This window comes from Sorex fumeus, unplaced genomic scaffold (genome assembly GCF_029834395.1).
Source record: "Sorex fumeus unplaced genomic scaffold, SorFum_2.1 ptg000218l, whole genome shotgun sequence".
Lineage (NCBI taxonomy): Eukaryota > Metazoa > Chordata > Mammalia > Eulipotyphla > Soricidae > Sorex > Sorex fumeus.
In genome coordinates this window covers 2,168,339-2,181,931 of record NW_026606275.1, presented here as the reverse complement: position 1 = coordinate 2,181,931, position 13,593 = coordinate 2,168,339, and the positions used below count along the sequence as shown (strand labels likewise).

The following is a 13,593-nucleotide window of genomic DNA, read 5'->3' as shown; positions in this document are numbered from 1 at the left end:
CTGAGGCTGATGCGAGAAGCTTCACCACTGCCGTGGGCTCACGAGTCCCCTGCCTTCCCCCCCCCCCCCCCCCACCTATCAGCTCAGCCCGCACGGACAGCACATCAGGGCACGCACGGCCTTCACCGGTCACTCCCACTTCCTCCAGGAAGGACAGAGCGGGGGACGCTCCCAGGAAGCAGCGTCCTTCCTAGGGAGGGAGGCCATCGGGCTCTCCCCTGTGGCCCAGGTTCCCTCTGTCCATCCCCAGCCCTAGCCCAGGGCGGAGCCAGAGCCGGGAGGACAAACACACGTGGGGGGCAAAAGCCATGGTGGCCACACAGAGCAGCCACTGGCAGGCCACGGCCCCCAGCCCTGATCTCGGCAGACACGATCTGTGCCCTGCACCAGGGCCAAAGGGGCCTGGCAGCAGGAGGGGACAGCGGGATTCCCGAGTGGGTGGGCTTCCCAAGGAGTGGGTGGGACTCCCTAGGAACGGGTGGGACTTCCGAGGAGTAGGTGGGCTTCCCGAGGAATGGGTGGGACCGGATGGGTTGGACTCCCGAGGAAACACCAGTACTCGGGCAGTGCCTGGGTCCCCTGGGTGGTGCTCCTCTGGACAGTGAGGCAGGGTGAGCTGCAGCCCAGAGCCACCCCCTGCCCGGCCCCCTGTGACACCGAGGACAGGGGAAGCAAGAGTCTGCAGTGGGATTCAGGGACCCGCACAGACACGGAGACACGTCTGATGTGCCCAGCCCTGCCCAGCGTGCTCTGGGCTGATGCCTCGCCTAAGCGGACCCGGGGCGGAGGTTTACCCCTCCCACAATTCTCGGCTCACCGTGATTTATGCGAAGCGAGGGTCTGGGGGGGTGTGCTGCTACTCAGGGCCAGTGCTCAGGGGTGACGTCGGGGTGAGGGGGCGGCAGGCCTGCAGCTGGATGGGTGGGTGCACGCGCTCTTGGGGCCTGGGGCATTGTCCTAAGCCAGTGACGGCTACAACTGGAGGGCCGCGGGGTCCCCTCCCCGTCCTGGCCCTCCCAGGTCCGCAAGGGGTGGGGGGGCCAGGGGAGGCCCCTCCAAGTGGCCGAGTCCCTGTGGGCCAGGCGGGCTCGCCTTCCCGCCCAGCAGGGCCCAGGGCGGCGGGCAAGGGGCTGGCCCGCAGCTGCTATTTCAAGGCCCGGGATTCTGAGCGAGTGCGGCGGGTGGGTGAGGACGGCCACAACAAGAGCCTCATTGTGGCTGTATCCAAAGCCGCGGCCTCGCCCCCGCCCGCCTCCTCCGCCTGGACACGGCCGGCATCCCCAAGAGGTTTGGGCCTCGCGGCCTCCACTGGCAAGCCCTCTGCGGAGTCCCCGCCCGAACCCGCCACCGTCCGTCCGGCGGGCCCTGCCCCCGCCCCCAGCTGCGGGGCCTCCTCCTGCCGGCCAACTCGAGCTGTCCTGGCTGCCTGGGCCCCCCGGGGTGAAGTCCAAGGGCCCCCGCCTCGGAACCGGCCCTTCCTTTGGGCTCCGAGGGTCGACGCAGCCCCAGGAGGAACCCAGGTCCTCTCAAGCTGTGTCCCTGCACCTGCAGGAAGAGCCACACCCTGGGCGGGCGTGGATGAGGGTCGGGGCAGAGCCCCCTCCCCCGGCCCTGACTGCCACTGCAGGCCCGCCATGTCCTCCCCTCTCCTGGGGGGCGGGAGCGGGCAGTGGGCCGTGAGCCTGTGCAGCCTCGGGACGGAAGACGCGGCCCCCAAGCTCGGCATTTCCACGTGGCCCCTGCGGTTCCCCCACGACGGCGGTCTGGGGGCGACTTTAGTCTCCGACCTCGGCCAAGGAGGCCCCAGACCCGAGGGCAGGGCTGCTGGGGGTCTGCCCCCTCCACCCCGGCTGGCCCCGCTCAGCAGGACACTGCCAGGTCCATCCCCCGACGCCGGGGGTGGTCCTTCCGCCTGGTGGGTGGGATTCTGCCATCCCCCCCATCCATGCAATGGGAAGCAGAGTCGGCGAGCACCGAACCTGGAGGTGGCCAGGGGTGGGACGGCTGGGAGGGGACCCAAGGGCAAGGACTGTGAAGAGGACCCTTGGATAAAGGGTGTGGGGGGAAACATCGCCCCTGACGGGAACAGGGTGTGACGCACGGTGCTGCAAGTCAAAAACTTAAAAATAGGGCTGTAGAGATAGCACAGCGGGGAGGGCGTTTGCCTTGCACGCGGCCGACCCGGGTTCGATTCCCAGCGTCCCATATGGTCCCCTGAGCACCGCCAGGAGTAACTCCTGAGTGCAGAGCCAGGAGGAACCCCTGTGCATTGCCAGGTGTGACCCCAAAAGAAAAAAAAACCCTTAAAAATAAAGAAGGTTCAGAGCAAGCACGGGGGAGCGGGAGGGGGCGTGTGACCCCAGGAGGCAGAGGGGCCCCTCAGCCCACTCAGGCAAGCCACAGCCGACAGACACCGCATCCACCGCCCTCCCCCAGCACTTCCGTCGGCCTTCATGTCTGCTGAGAAGTCGTTTCTCCAGAGGAGGGGGGGGAAGAAAAACAAACCTCTCGAGAACCACCTATGGGTGCTGGAGGGACGAGACGGGACGGGAGGAGCTGGCCGTGCCCGTGGCCAACTGGGGTTCGATCCCCGGCACCCTGTACGGTCCCCCGAGCCCCTCCTGGAGTGACCCCTGAGCTCAGAGACAGGAGCAAGTCCTGAGCCCCCCCGAGTGTGTCCCCAACCTCATCCCTGCAATGATAAAGTGACAAACCGGCTTCGTTCCCAGCAGGCTGGACTCCCAGAGCCCCCGAAGCTTCCAGCCAGCACCTCGGGGTCGGGGGCACCTGCTCAGACCCTGTCCCGCCCGTCTCAGGAGCCCACTGGGTCCTGGAGCTCAGTTCAGGTAAGCACACAGCGGGCTGTCGGGAAGCGGGACCCCACAGGCCCCCACGGTGACTCCCGTGCAGAGGTGCCCTGTGCCGGAGGCAGGGCTGTCCGCTCTGTCACACAGAGACTCGGTGACCTCCTCCAAGCCTGTGACCGGGCTTGACTTGGGGTCCCCAGAGGGGGCAGCTCTTATTTCCTGTTAGGAGGGGACGGCTCCAGGGGGTGGACATCGGGGGGCAGTGGACAGCTTCCACTGCCCAGACCCGCAGATGGTGAGTGGGCAAGGGCGGCCCCAGAGCTCTGTGCCAGAGGCCATGGTGGCACTCGGGGACACACGGGCTCCAACACCTGCTTGGAACCAGCCACAAGGCAGCAAAGCCGTTTCCCAAGGGCACAGGGCCCCTGGCGTGGGTCGCGCCCCCTCTGGTGCCTGTACCCCCATTACCCAGGGCCACCCAGTCTCGCTCCCCGAGCCCTGGCACCTGTGGGGGGATCAGGAAATGCCACCACCCAACAGGCTGATCTCCTGCCACTCCCAGCTGTGACTTCCTGCCGGGGGCTGCCACGGGCTCGTGGGTGTTCCCTGCGGGCACCTCACCTGGGTCCCCCAAACTGTCCCAGGCATCGGGTGCTGTTCCCCAGACCCACCTGCCTCCGGGATAAGGAGAATTGGGCCATGTGAGTTGAGTCCCGTGGGCATTCCCCATGCTGGGCAGTGTCCCCTGGCCAGAGGGCCCTCCGGGGCGGGAGCTGGGCAGGAGCGACCACACAGGCGGGAAGCCACTGGCCTTGCATGTGCCCCCCTGAGCACCCCCGGGGAGTCCCCAATTAAAAAAATTAAATCAAAGGCTGTGGGACGAACGTTCTGGAAAGGGGCTGCCGGGAGAGGCAGTGGGGACCCGAGCCCACTGAGGGGCCTCCCAGGATTGACAGCCTGACTTGGTCTGGAGTGCGGAGCCCGCGTCACCCCCGAGACAGACCCCCCTCAGCCGCCCCCCGGCCCCCGGAAGAGACTTGGGGAGCCGCAGGTCAGGATCTAGGAGAGGGGTGTGCGAGCTGGCCCCCGGGCAGGCAGAAGGCCGCCTGTCCACCACCCCTAAGGGCCACAGCACATCACAGTGCAGATGCCAAGTTGTCATCCAAGACCAGCTCTGGGGTCTGAGGGGGGCGGGGGCCAGGAGGCAGCAGGGATGGGGAGGGGACCCCGGAGCCCTTGCGGGGCTGGAGCAGTCTTCCTCGATGACCTGTCCTGCAGTGGACGGGTGGCCACGAAGGCCCAGCCCTGAGAGGACCAACAGTGGCCAGTCCCTTACGCTGCCAAGGGGCGTCCTATCTCAGGAGGCGCAGACTCACATGCACTGGGCAAGGCAGAGGGGCGGGGGGAGGAGGGGCCTGAGCTGGCTGGGGACACCGTCACGCTGCTCCCAACCTCAAGGGAGAGGCGTTAAGTCACGGTGACCCAGGCTGGCCGGAGGCGAGGGCCTTGCTGCAGCCCCTGCGCTGTTAGGGCCCGGACCCTCTCCAGGGCACCGTCCACTCTCACCAGGCGCCCCTTCCTGCCCGCCCTCCACCGGCACCGATGGCCTTTGTCCACCTCACTGATGCCAGAGTACGGCCTCCTGGGACCCATGTCCACCTCACCGATGCCTGAGTCTCGGTCTCCTGGGACCCATGTCCACCTTACTGCCCTCAGGGTGCACTCACGGCTGCACACACTGGCCAGTGCTCGTGTCCTCCACAGGGGCTCCCATCCGTGGGGTCCTCTGCATGTGACCATCGAGACGCCCCAATGGCACCTTTCGGTCACCCCAAAGGTGGCTTTTAATCCCAGCTGGAGGAGCCCTGGGTAGGGCGGATCAGGGTGCTGAGCCCCCCATGGCAAGGTGGGGGTGCTGAGCTGTTGTGCTGACCCTGGATGGGGGTGAGCCCCGCTGCCTGGGGTTGACCGTGACTGAGCACTTGCCTGGCCTGTCCCTCTGACTCAGCTCCCCAGAGAAGGAAGCTCTCGTGCCCGGACTCCTTCCGGCCCCCACAGCCCCTCACAACACACAGCCGACGCGGGCCCGGCTCAAGGGACAGCGACGCCAGCCCCCACCCGCACACAACGCCCCAACTGTCCTCCCGGAAGCCCCAGAAAGGTCCTGTGGGACAGCAGATGGGGACGGGGGTGCCCCAGCTCCGGGGGCACCAGAGGAGCCCCTGGGGCTGGGGAGGGGCCTCGCGCTCTGCGGGCACCGAGGGGGCTTTCACTGGCGCTGCGTGTCGAACCCAGGGCCTCACGCCTCACGCGTGCTCCCACGCCCAGCCCCAGGCCCTCGAGCCCTGCAGCGGGTCGTGACGAGGACACGGGGCCAGGGCAGGGCTGGACACTGCTGTCCACCCCTTCCACGCTGGCCGGGGAGGGCCAGCCGGCACAGAGCCCTCTGTGGGGCCGGGGTGAGGCGTCCAAACCCCGTGGCTCCCCGGGTCTGGAGGGGGCGGGGGAGGGGCAGGCCCGACTGGGTCCCTGCGTGGCCCTCTCGGGGCTCACCAGCGACGCTCGTGTCCAGGGCTCTCCCAGCACTGCCAAGCCCCTGCCGGTCTCCCCACATCCCAGGCAGCTGGGCTCCGAGCTGGACCCAAGGGAGCTGCCCGGGAGTGGCCTAGGGCCAGCTCAGCAAAAGCGCTGGACAGAGCCCCACTGCGAGAGGCACAAGGAAACGGCCCCTTGCAGAGACCAGGGGAGGGGCAGCAGGGGCTTCCCGCAGAGTCACGCCTCCCCCTCCCCCTGCCCTGAGAGCCCACCCAACAGCCCGGCTGCTTCCCGAGAAATCCTTCCCTCTCCAGAGACAGGACTGCAACTCGGTTCCCAAGATGCGGCCGGCCCAGCCCCCTCGAGCCACGGAAACTGCTTATTTCAGGGGAAACCCACTTATCACCCCCGGCCACGCCTCCTGGTGTCCCAGCGCTGGGGCCACTGGCGTGGAGCCCTTCGGGGTCAAAGGCCCAGCGCTGAGCAAACAGTTAGCAAAGGAGGAACAAACAGGCGGCCCGGCCCGGCCCGCAGACTCTGGACTCTGCAGAAGGCAGTGACTGGGTCCAGGACACGCCGGCCGGTGGGGGCAGGCGGGCTCAGGCGGGGAAGGGGCTCTCGGGAGACCCCTTCTCTCCCCCATCCGCTCCCCCTCCTCTCTCCCCTCTCCGCGGCCAGCGGCTCTTCCTCAAACCCTGTCTGCCCGCCCCACACCCTTCTGCCTGACTGCTGAGCTGGGCGTTCAGCTGGCCTGACCCAGCCCTCCACCAGGGACAGAGCCAGGCGCCCTTCCAGCTGCCTCCCGCCCCCAGGCTGCCTCTCCAGTCCCGTAGTCCCCGCAGTCCCGTCCCCAGCCTGCTGATCCTGTCGCTGGGGAGCTCCCGGGGCATGTCACCCGCAGGTGTGGCCCAGTCCGTCCCGCTGACTCAGGCCTGGAGCAGGCATCTCCCGGGCACCTCCTGTTTGCCAGGAGGCCGGGGCGAGGGACCCCTCCCCGCGGGGAGGGCCAGGCCAGGGGCCCCAGGGCAGAGCCATTCTGAAGGGACACTCCAGGCCTGTCCAGGTGTGGGCCACCCACCCACGGCGGAGCCAGCGCCTGGTCTGAGGACCAGCCCAGCCCTCCCTGTGGGGTCACGGGGGCACGGGGGGTGCCTAGCGGGGGTCAGGCAGAACTGGGATCCAGGTGACCCCACAAGGCAGCCTTCTCGCCTGCCCACCCGTCCGCCCGCAAAGAGACTTTGCACCAGCCGCAAGCAGGCCGGGATTGCGTGGGGGAGGGGCCGGCCCCTCAGTGACTTCCGGCTGCTCTCACACCTTTCCCCTTGGGCCGAGGGAGAGAGAACAAGGCTAGAACATTCCAGCAGACCCGTGCTCTTCCCGTCCACAGCCCTGGAGCCCGGTCCCCTCTTCCCTCCCCGAGCCTGTCACAGGGCCGGCTACGATGAGGCTGAGCACACACGCCTGCGGCCAGACTCTGGCAGACGCCTCGGCCACACAGTCACGGGCACGCGTACACACGTGCACGCACACACGCAGACCCTCCTCGTCTCCCTCCTGCTCAGGCCTCTGCTCTCGTCTCCTGCATTCTCATCTGGACGGGGACTCGGCCGTGTCCAGTGGATGCCCTCCCTGCAGCCCCATGGGTCCCTGGGAGAAGAAGGGGGTCCAGGGGCTCTCCAGGAGTGTGGCCCCTTCCGCCATGGGTGCGGCCTCTACAGAGCACGCGTGTGAGTGCTCGGCCCGGACAGGCACCCGCAGGAGGGGCGGGCGAGGGCAAAGACCTGGAAGGAAAGGGGAGCCCCGGGCAATGGGACAGCCGCTCACAGAGCAAAGTTGGTGGCACAGCAGGGAGGGTGTGTCCCTGCAGGAGGCTGACCTGGGTTCGATCCCCGGCATCCCATAGGGTCTCCTGAGCACCGCCAGGAGTGATTCCTGACTGCAGAGCCGGGAGGAACCCCTGAGCATCGCCGGGTGTGAACCAAAAAAAAAAAAAAACGCCCCAGAAAGCCCAGGGTGTGGCCATCACTGGCCTCCGGGTGCTCCCCCCAGCCACCCTCCTGCTGCAGCTCTGGACGGACTCAGAGACTCAGCATAGCAGCAACCCCGACCTCGCACCCGTGTCCAAATGAATGAAGATGGGAGGGGAGTGCCGAGGGCAGGGGGAGGGAAGAGGAGAGGAGGGTCCTGCAGCACAGCCCCCAGTGGGTGGCAGGGCCGCCAGCATCTGTCCCACCTTCCCTCGGTCGGCATCAAGGACGCCGTTCTGGGCAGGCCGGAGGCACAGCCACTGCCCTCCCAGCTGTTCCCTTTCTAGCATTTTCTCCTAATAGCGCCATAAAAGCCAAACCAACACCTGCAACACCGCGTGAGAGGAGGCAGTGAGATCATAAAAATAATGGGACGCGCAGAACTTCCCTGACCGCCCAGGAGTCAAAACGAGCCCAGGAGCATCTAACGCAAGGCCCAGACCCCAGCACGGGCTCCTTCGTACCGGGTCCCGAGCCGACCCGGAGCCTGTCAACACACTTAGAGCCGGCGACCAAGTCGCGATTAGGAAATCCGCAGAGGGCTCACACCGGCTCGGATCAACAAAGTTGAGTTGGACAAAGTTCTCGTATCAACCAGAGAGAAAAGATGGCCCATTCCCCAAACCTCCCCCTGCACCATCCACCTCTTCCCCCAACCCCACACACACATGCACAGGACGGAAGAGAATGGAGATAAGGAAACCCAACAGCCCCGAAACAGCCCGAGAGACGCAGACGACAGGAGAAGCAAGACAGCCCGTCCCGCCGACCGGACCGGCACTGCGTCAAAGGGGGCTGGGGCCCCGGGCGGGGGTGGGGGAGCCCCGGGCACCTGACGCCTGGCTCAGAGGCTGTCCCGTCTCTCGACCCCACACTCTGACCGCTGCACCCCACTCTCCAGGCCGAGCTCGCCTGGGTTGCATTACGTGCTGTGTGACGGTGCCAACTTGACGCTCATGAGGGTGCCCGGGGCGGGCGGCAGAGTTAAACCCACGACCCCACAGAGGGCGCCTTCCGTCGGCAGCATGGAGAGGGGTGCGGGGTGCGGGGGCTGCCTCCAGACCGAGATGCTGCCCACCCCCAGTTTGGGCAGAAGCAGCACTGGGCAGCGTCTGTAGATTATGCCACCGTGAGAGAAAATAGTGGAAGGAGACAGGGAATGTTCTGGAAGGAGCTACAGGAAAAGTGGTGACCGGCGGGTCCGTGCAGGCAGACCAGCGAGACACTTCCTGTGACAGCCATCCGCTTCTGAAACAAGGGGGGGGGGGCAGCAGGACATTCCCGGGGCGCGGCCTGGCCCGACCACACCAATGAGACGCCCCCACTGTGGCTCCTTCTGACACAGCCACGGCCGCCGCCGACCACGATTCCTCCCGACCCTCATCACGCCACCCGCAGTCACTCCGAATGTCTCCCGGCCTCGAACCCAGATGAAAGAGCACCCCTGATCCTTCCAGAGTCCTTAAACGGCTGGGGTGCCCGCAGAGAAGGGGGGCCAGGAACGGGCAGGAAGGTGGGGTGGGGATGAGGAAAGAGACCCCCAGCGAGGCCCACGGGCGGAGACAGAAGGGCGCAAGGGACTGACGCGTGACCCAGCGCTCAGGCCAAGTGCTGTGGGAACAGGTGGGCCTGGGGGGCGGGGGTAGGGCTGGGCTCTGTGGAGACGGGCGACGCTCTCGTCACTCTAGGAGTCCCGACCCAGCAGCCCCGGCCCCCAGCGCTGCCTTCTCCAAGCTCTCCAGGAATCTGTCGGCGTCTGTCCCTTCCCGGCGGGCGGTGACAGCATCTTTCATCAGGGTCGCGGGAGAGGCCCGCCAGGAGGAAGCGGCGAGGCGTTGGGCCGGCTCCCGCCCGCGTGTCCCTGATCTCAGCGCCCAGATAAGGCTCCGGGCGGGGCCCACCCGAGCGGGCAGCAACAGCCGGGACATGTGTCCAGAAGTCGGGGAACCGCAGCAGAGCAGGGACGGCCTGGCGGCCGGGCAGCTGACCCAAGGGGGACGGTCCCTCCGCAGCTCAGCCGTGTCGGGGCACCAGTACCCCAACCCCCATTCGGAGAGCTGGGCAGGGGAGCAGAGCAGCCCCAAAGCGCAAGGGGATGGGAGTCTCGAGGGGATGAGGGTCTCGGGGAGGTGGGCGCAGGCCACGCCGAGAGCACGGTTCACAGAGACGGCACCCCCGTCTCTCTGCTGCCAGGCAGGCGGGGGACACGGGACCAGCGGAGGCTTCGGAGCCCCGAAACCAACCACCTGGTGCCTCCGCTCTCTCGCTCCGGGGAAGGTGGAGAAGCAGGCGTTGGACAGTGGCACTGGTGGCCGGGCACGGGTCCCGGGGCCTGGCCGGGGTCGTCAGCCCCAGATTCCTTCCGGGTCAGTTCGTCTGGTTGCCACGGACTGAACCTGGGGCTGGACCCAGTCTGTGCTCGACCACTGAGCCCCACCCGTGGCCCCCAGGGCCGAGCAAACGGGCCACGCTGACACCCCAGGACGACGCGCAGACTCCGTGCTGGGACGTAGCTAACAGGGCGCAGACACGCGTGCATGACGCCACACCACATTTCGGGTGTCAGGTGGCACAGAATATACTCACGGCAAACTACGTCAAGCAAACAAAGCGAGGCCGGGAGACGGTACAGCACGTAGGGCGCTTGCCTTGCACGGCAGACAAGTGTTCGACCCAAGTACACCAAGTTCAGCCCGGAGGGACTTATGTTCCCCCAAGGACGGCCAGGGGCGGTCCCCTGAGCACTGCCAGGTGTGGTCCGAAAGGCAAAACAAAAATAACACAAAACAATAATATGAAATACAAAGTAACACTTCGATGAGTGTAACAGAAGAGTGTCCGTAATAAGCTGCCTACTAGGCAGGAGATTTTGCTCGCTGGAGGGGCGAGTGCAGAAGGGCCGAACTGGGGCCACAGAGTGCACGTGCCTCCATGCACACACAGCTGCACACGCTCACGGCTGTACACGCACACGGCTCACGGGCACGTGTTCCCGTGCACCCACCCCGATCAAGACGGCGTCTGCGGCCCCTGCACAGGGGCAGAGCGCGGTGTGTGGGGGAGACAGAAACAGTTGGGAACTTTCTGCACTGACAGAAGGTGGCGGCTTCCGCCCTTCCCAGATGACACGCGGGCGCAGGGCCCAGGGTCGGCCCGGGAGCCACAGGCCCCGCGAGCAGCAGCGGCCGAGCCGGGCTGTGCTCTGCGGCCGGGCTCCGGCGAGAAGGCGGGGAAGGACAGGCCTTTATTTAGCCCTTGTTTGCGTGTGAAAATCGATACGCCTTTTCCAGCCTGTGTCTTGCAAGAAAATGTGTTTTGGGCCACTGTCCCGAAGGCGTCGCCTCCCAGCCGGGCTTTGTGGGCTCTGCAGGACGGGGGAGCGGGGGGGGGGGTCCCCAGGGCTGCGGCCACCGCCCCTGCCCCTCGCCCTTGCTGGGTCCCGGACCGCCCCGATGCCCAGCACGCCACACAGCCGTTCTCGAGCCCCGCCGGAGTGCTGGAGTGCTCCAGGCCTCTCGGCTCTCCCTGGCCATGGGCATCATCCGTGCCCGGCTGGGGGAGCGGTACTGTCCCCGGACACCCCCTCCCGGGGCCCAGGGGAACCTGGGCCCCCGGCCCACCTCCCTGCCCACACCTCTGCTTCGCCGCCCGCCTCCTCTACTTTCTAAAGGGTCCCGGAGAAGTTGGCGATGTTGCCAAATGTGCCTTTCCCAGACACACAAAGACTATGAAAATAGCCCAACGGGCCCTTGCCGGTGGCTGCTCCTCGTCTTCCCATCTGCTCAACAGAAACCACCTTGTCTCCTGTCTCTCTGGGAAGGAGCCTCAGGACAGCCTTCGGCGGGGATGGCACGGGGCGGGGTGGGAGAGGACGCACCGAATACCCCCCCCACGCACACTCGCTGTTCCAGACAGCTCCCGAGGGACCCCTGGTTTCCTGCCAGGTCGGCGTGAGGTTTAAACAATGGTTCTGATGATGTAAGAGTTTCATCGTGCAGACCGGTGAGCTACACTGTTTACTAACACATGGGGGGGCATGCCCGCTGATGAGGAGGACAGACAGTCACATTGCAGGCGCGTAAACAAAGCCTGGAAAACTGGCCTGGGAGGGGGAGGGGAGGAAGGGCTATATTTACTTTGAAATGCAAATTAGTCATCCGAAGGGGCCCAGAGCCTGGGACTGCATTGGATAACAGCCCTGATCTCACATGCTCCCGGGAAGCCCTGGAAATGACACAGATGTTGTCGTGGGCGACTCCCTGACAATGCCGCTCTCCCTGTCCGTCCACACACACCTCACCAAAGTCTCCTGCTCCAGGTACCCCCCCCCCACTGCTTGGGGGCTCCCCTGAGCCTGTCAGAGCTGAGGGGGTGCCAAGGCCTCAAACCAAAGCCGCGTCTTGGTCCCCTCACACCAGAGGGGCTCCGGAGAGCCCTTCCTAGACCCCAGGGCTCACCTAGCCCCCCAGGACACACGAGGAGGGGGCCTGGGGCGGCTGCACCCGGCATGTCTGCAAAGGGCCCGGCAGGCGGCGAAGGGAAAGGGAATTTTCCAAAGCTCTCGCTTCCCCGGCTCCAAGTTTGCTTCCTCAGCTGGCTTTCCTATTTCCAAACCAGGCGTGGGATGGCCGAGGGCGGCCAGCGAGGGGACTCCGCGGCAGGCCACGGGGAGGTTTCGCGCACCAGCGGGCAGAGCCGAGGGAGGTCGGACCCTCCCGGGGTACAGGATGGAAGGGGGGGGGATCCCTCACAGCGGGGGGGGGGCTCCTTCCTGGGAGCACTGGGCTGGAGTGGGGCGGCAGCCCACCGGGAGCGAGTCCCGCGCCCTAAAGCCCCCGGCCGCCCCCAAGTCCGCGCATCTCCGCGCCCCCCTCCCCGGACCCCTGCCCGTGCGCGCACCCGGGGCACCCGGGCGCCGGCCCTTACCTTGCTGACCACGTTCTGCACGAGGCCCGTGCGGATGCCGTAGTCCCACGCGTGGCAGTCGCAGTTGGACGCGTTGTCCCCCTGGTCGGGCGGCGAGGGCAGCGGCGGCGTCTCGGGCCCGTCCCAGCCGCCGCGGCTCCGGTTGCCCGCGGGCCCCCAGGCGGCCGCGGCGAAGGGGGTGGTGGCCGGGCCGGTCCAGTTGGCCGCGCCGGCGACCCCCGGGGGCTCGGCGCCCTTGCCGGCGCCGCGGCACCAGAAGTTGGGCTGGTCCAGGAGGAAGGAGTCCGAGAACTGGCTGAGGCCGATGAAGAGCGCCGGCACCCAGGTGAGCAGGACGAGCGTCCGCTGGTAGCCGCCGCCCAGGCCCCCCAGGAAGGGCAGCACCGACCCGTCGTAGTCCAGCAGCAGGAGGCTCGGGGCGGCGGGCGGCGCGCAGCAGCCGGGGGGCGGCGCGGGCTGGATGTCCCCGCCGGGCGCCCCCGCGGCCGCCGCGTCCCCGGGCGGGAGCGCGCCGTTCTCCCCGGCCGCCGGCCTGTGCCCGGGCCCGCCGCCCGCCGCGTCGCGCCGCCGCTCTACGGCCATGGCCCGGGCCCGCGGCGCCCACGCTCGCCGGCCGCGGGGTCAGCGCGCGCCCCGGCCCGCGCCCCGGCCCGCGCCCATGCCCGCGCGCCCGCGCCGGCCGCCGCCGCGCATCGGCCCCGCGCCCGGCCCTCGGCGCCCGCCGCTCCGCAGGACCAGGACGCGGCCGGGCGCGCGCGGTGCGGGTCGGCGTGCGCGGCGCGGCGCTGCGGGCGCGCGGGGCGCGCGGGCGCTCGAGCGGGTCGTGCGCGGGGGGCCCGCGGGGTCCGCCGCCCAGGCGCCGCCCGAAGCCGCGAGTGCTGCCGCCGCCGCCGCCGCCGCCGAGCCGCGGGCGCTCTGGGCTCGGGCTGGGCTCGCGCGCGCGGCCTCCCGCCCGCCCGCCCGCCCGCCGCCGCCCCGCCCGCCGGCCGGCCCGCCCCCTCCCCCCGCCGAGGTGGAGGTACGCGGCACCTGCTGCGCCCGCTCCGGCGCGCCAGCGCCCCCGCCGGCCGGCCGGGACGCGCCACGGAGCCGCCGGGCGCCCGGGACGCCAGGGACGCAGGCCCCGGAGCCGGCCCCGGGGCCACGGAGCCGCCTCCGGGCCCAGCTGCAGAGCCGACAGCCCCGGAGCTGCGGAGCCGCCCCTGCGCCGGCCACGGGGCCACGGAGCCGCCTCCGGGCCCAGCTGCAGAGCTGGCAGCCACGGAGCTGGGGAGCCGCCCCTAAGCCGGCCACGGGGC

General features: G+C 68.3%; 1 protein-coding gene across 3 annotated transcripts in view; it reads right to left on the bottom strand.

The window, feature by feature from the left end:
* Positions 1-12,877, bottom strand: part of SLC22A23 (solute carrier family 22 member 23) — a 75,103-nt gene extending 62,226 nt beyond the window's left edge. For all 3 annotated transcript variants that reach the window (XM_056108477.1, XM_056108478.1, XM_056108479.1), the window contains exon 1: positions 12,296-12,877. In XM_056108477.1, the coding sequence (XP_055964452.1) occupies positions 12,296-12,877 (582 nt within the window). The remainder of the gene's footprint in view (positions 1-12,295) is intronic.
* Positions 12,878-13,593: the final 716 nt, after the last annotated feature.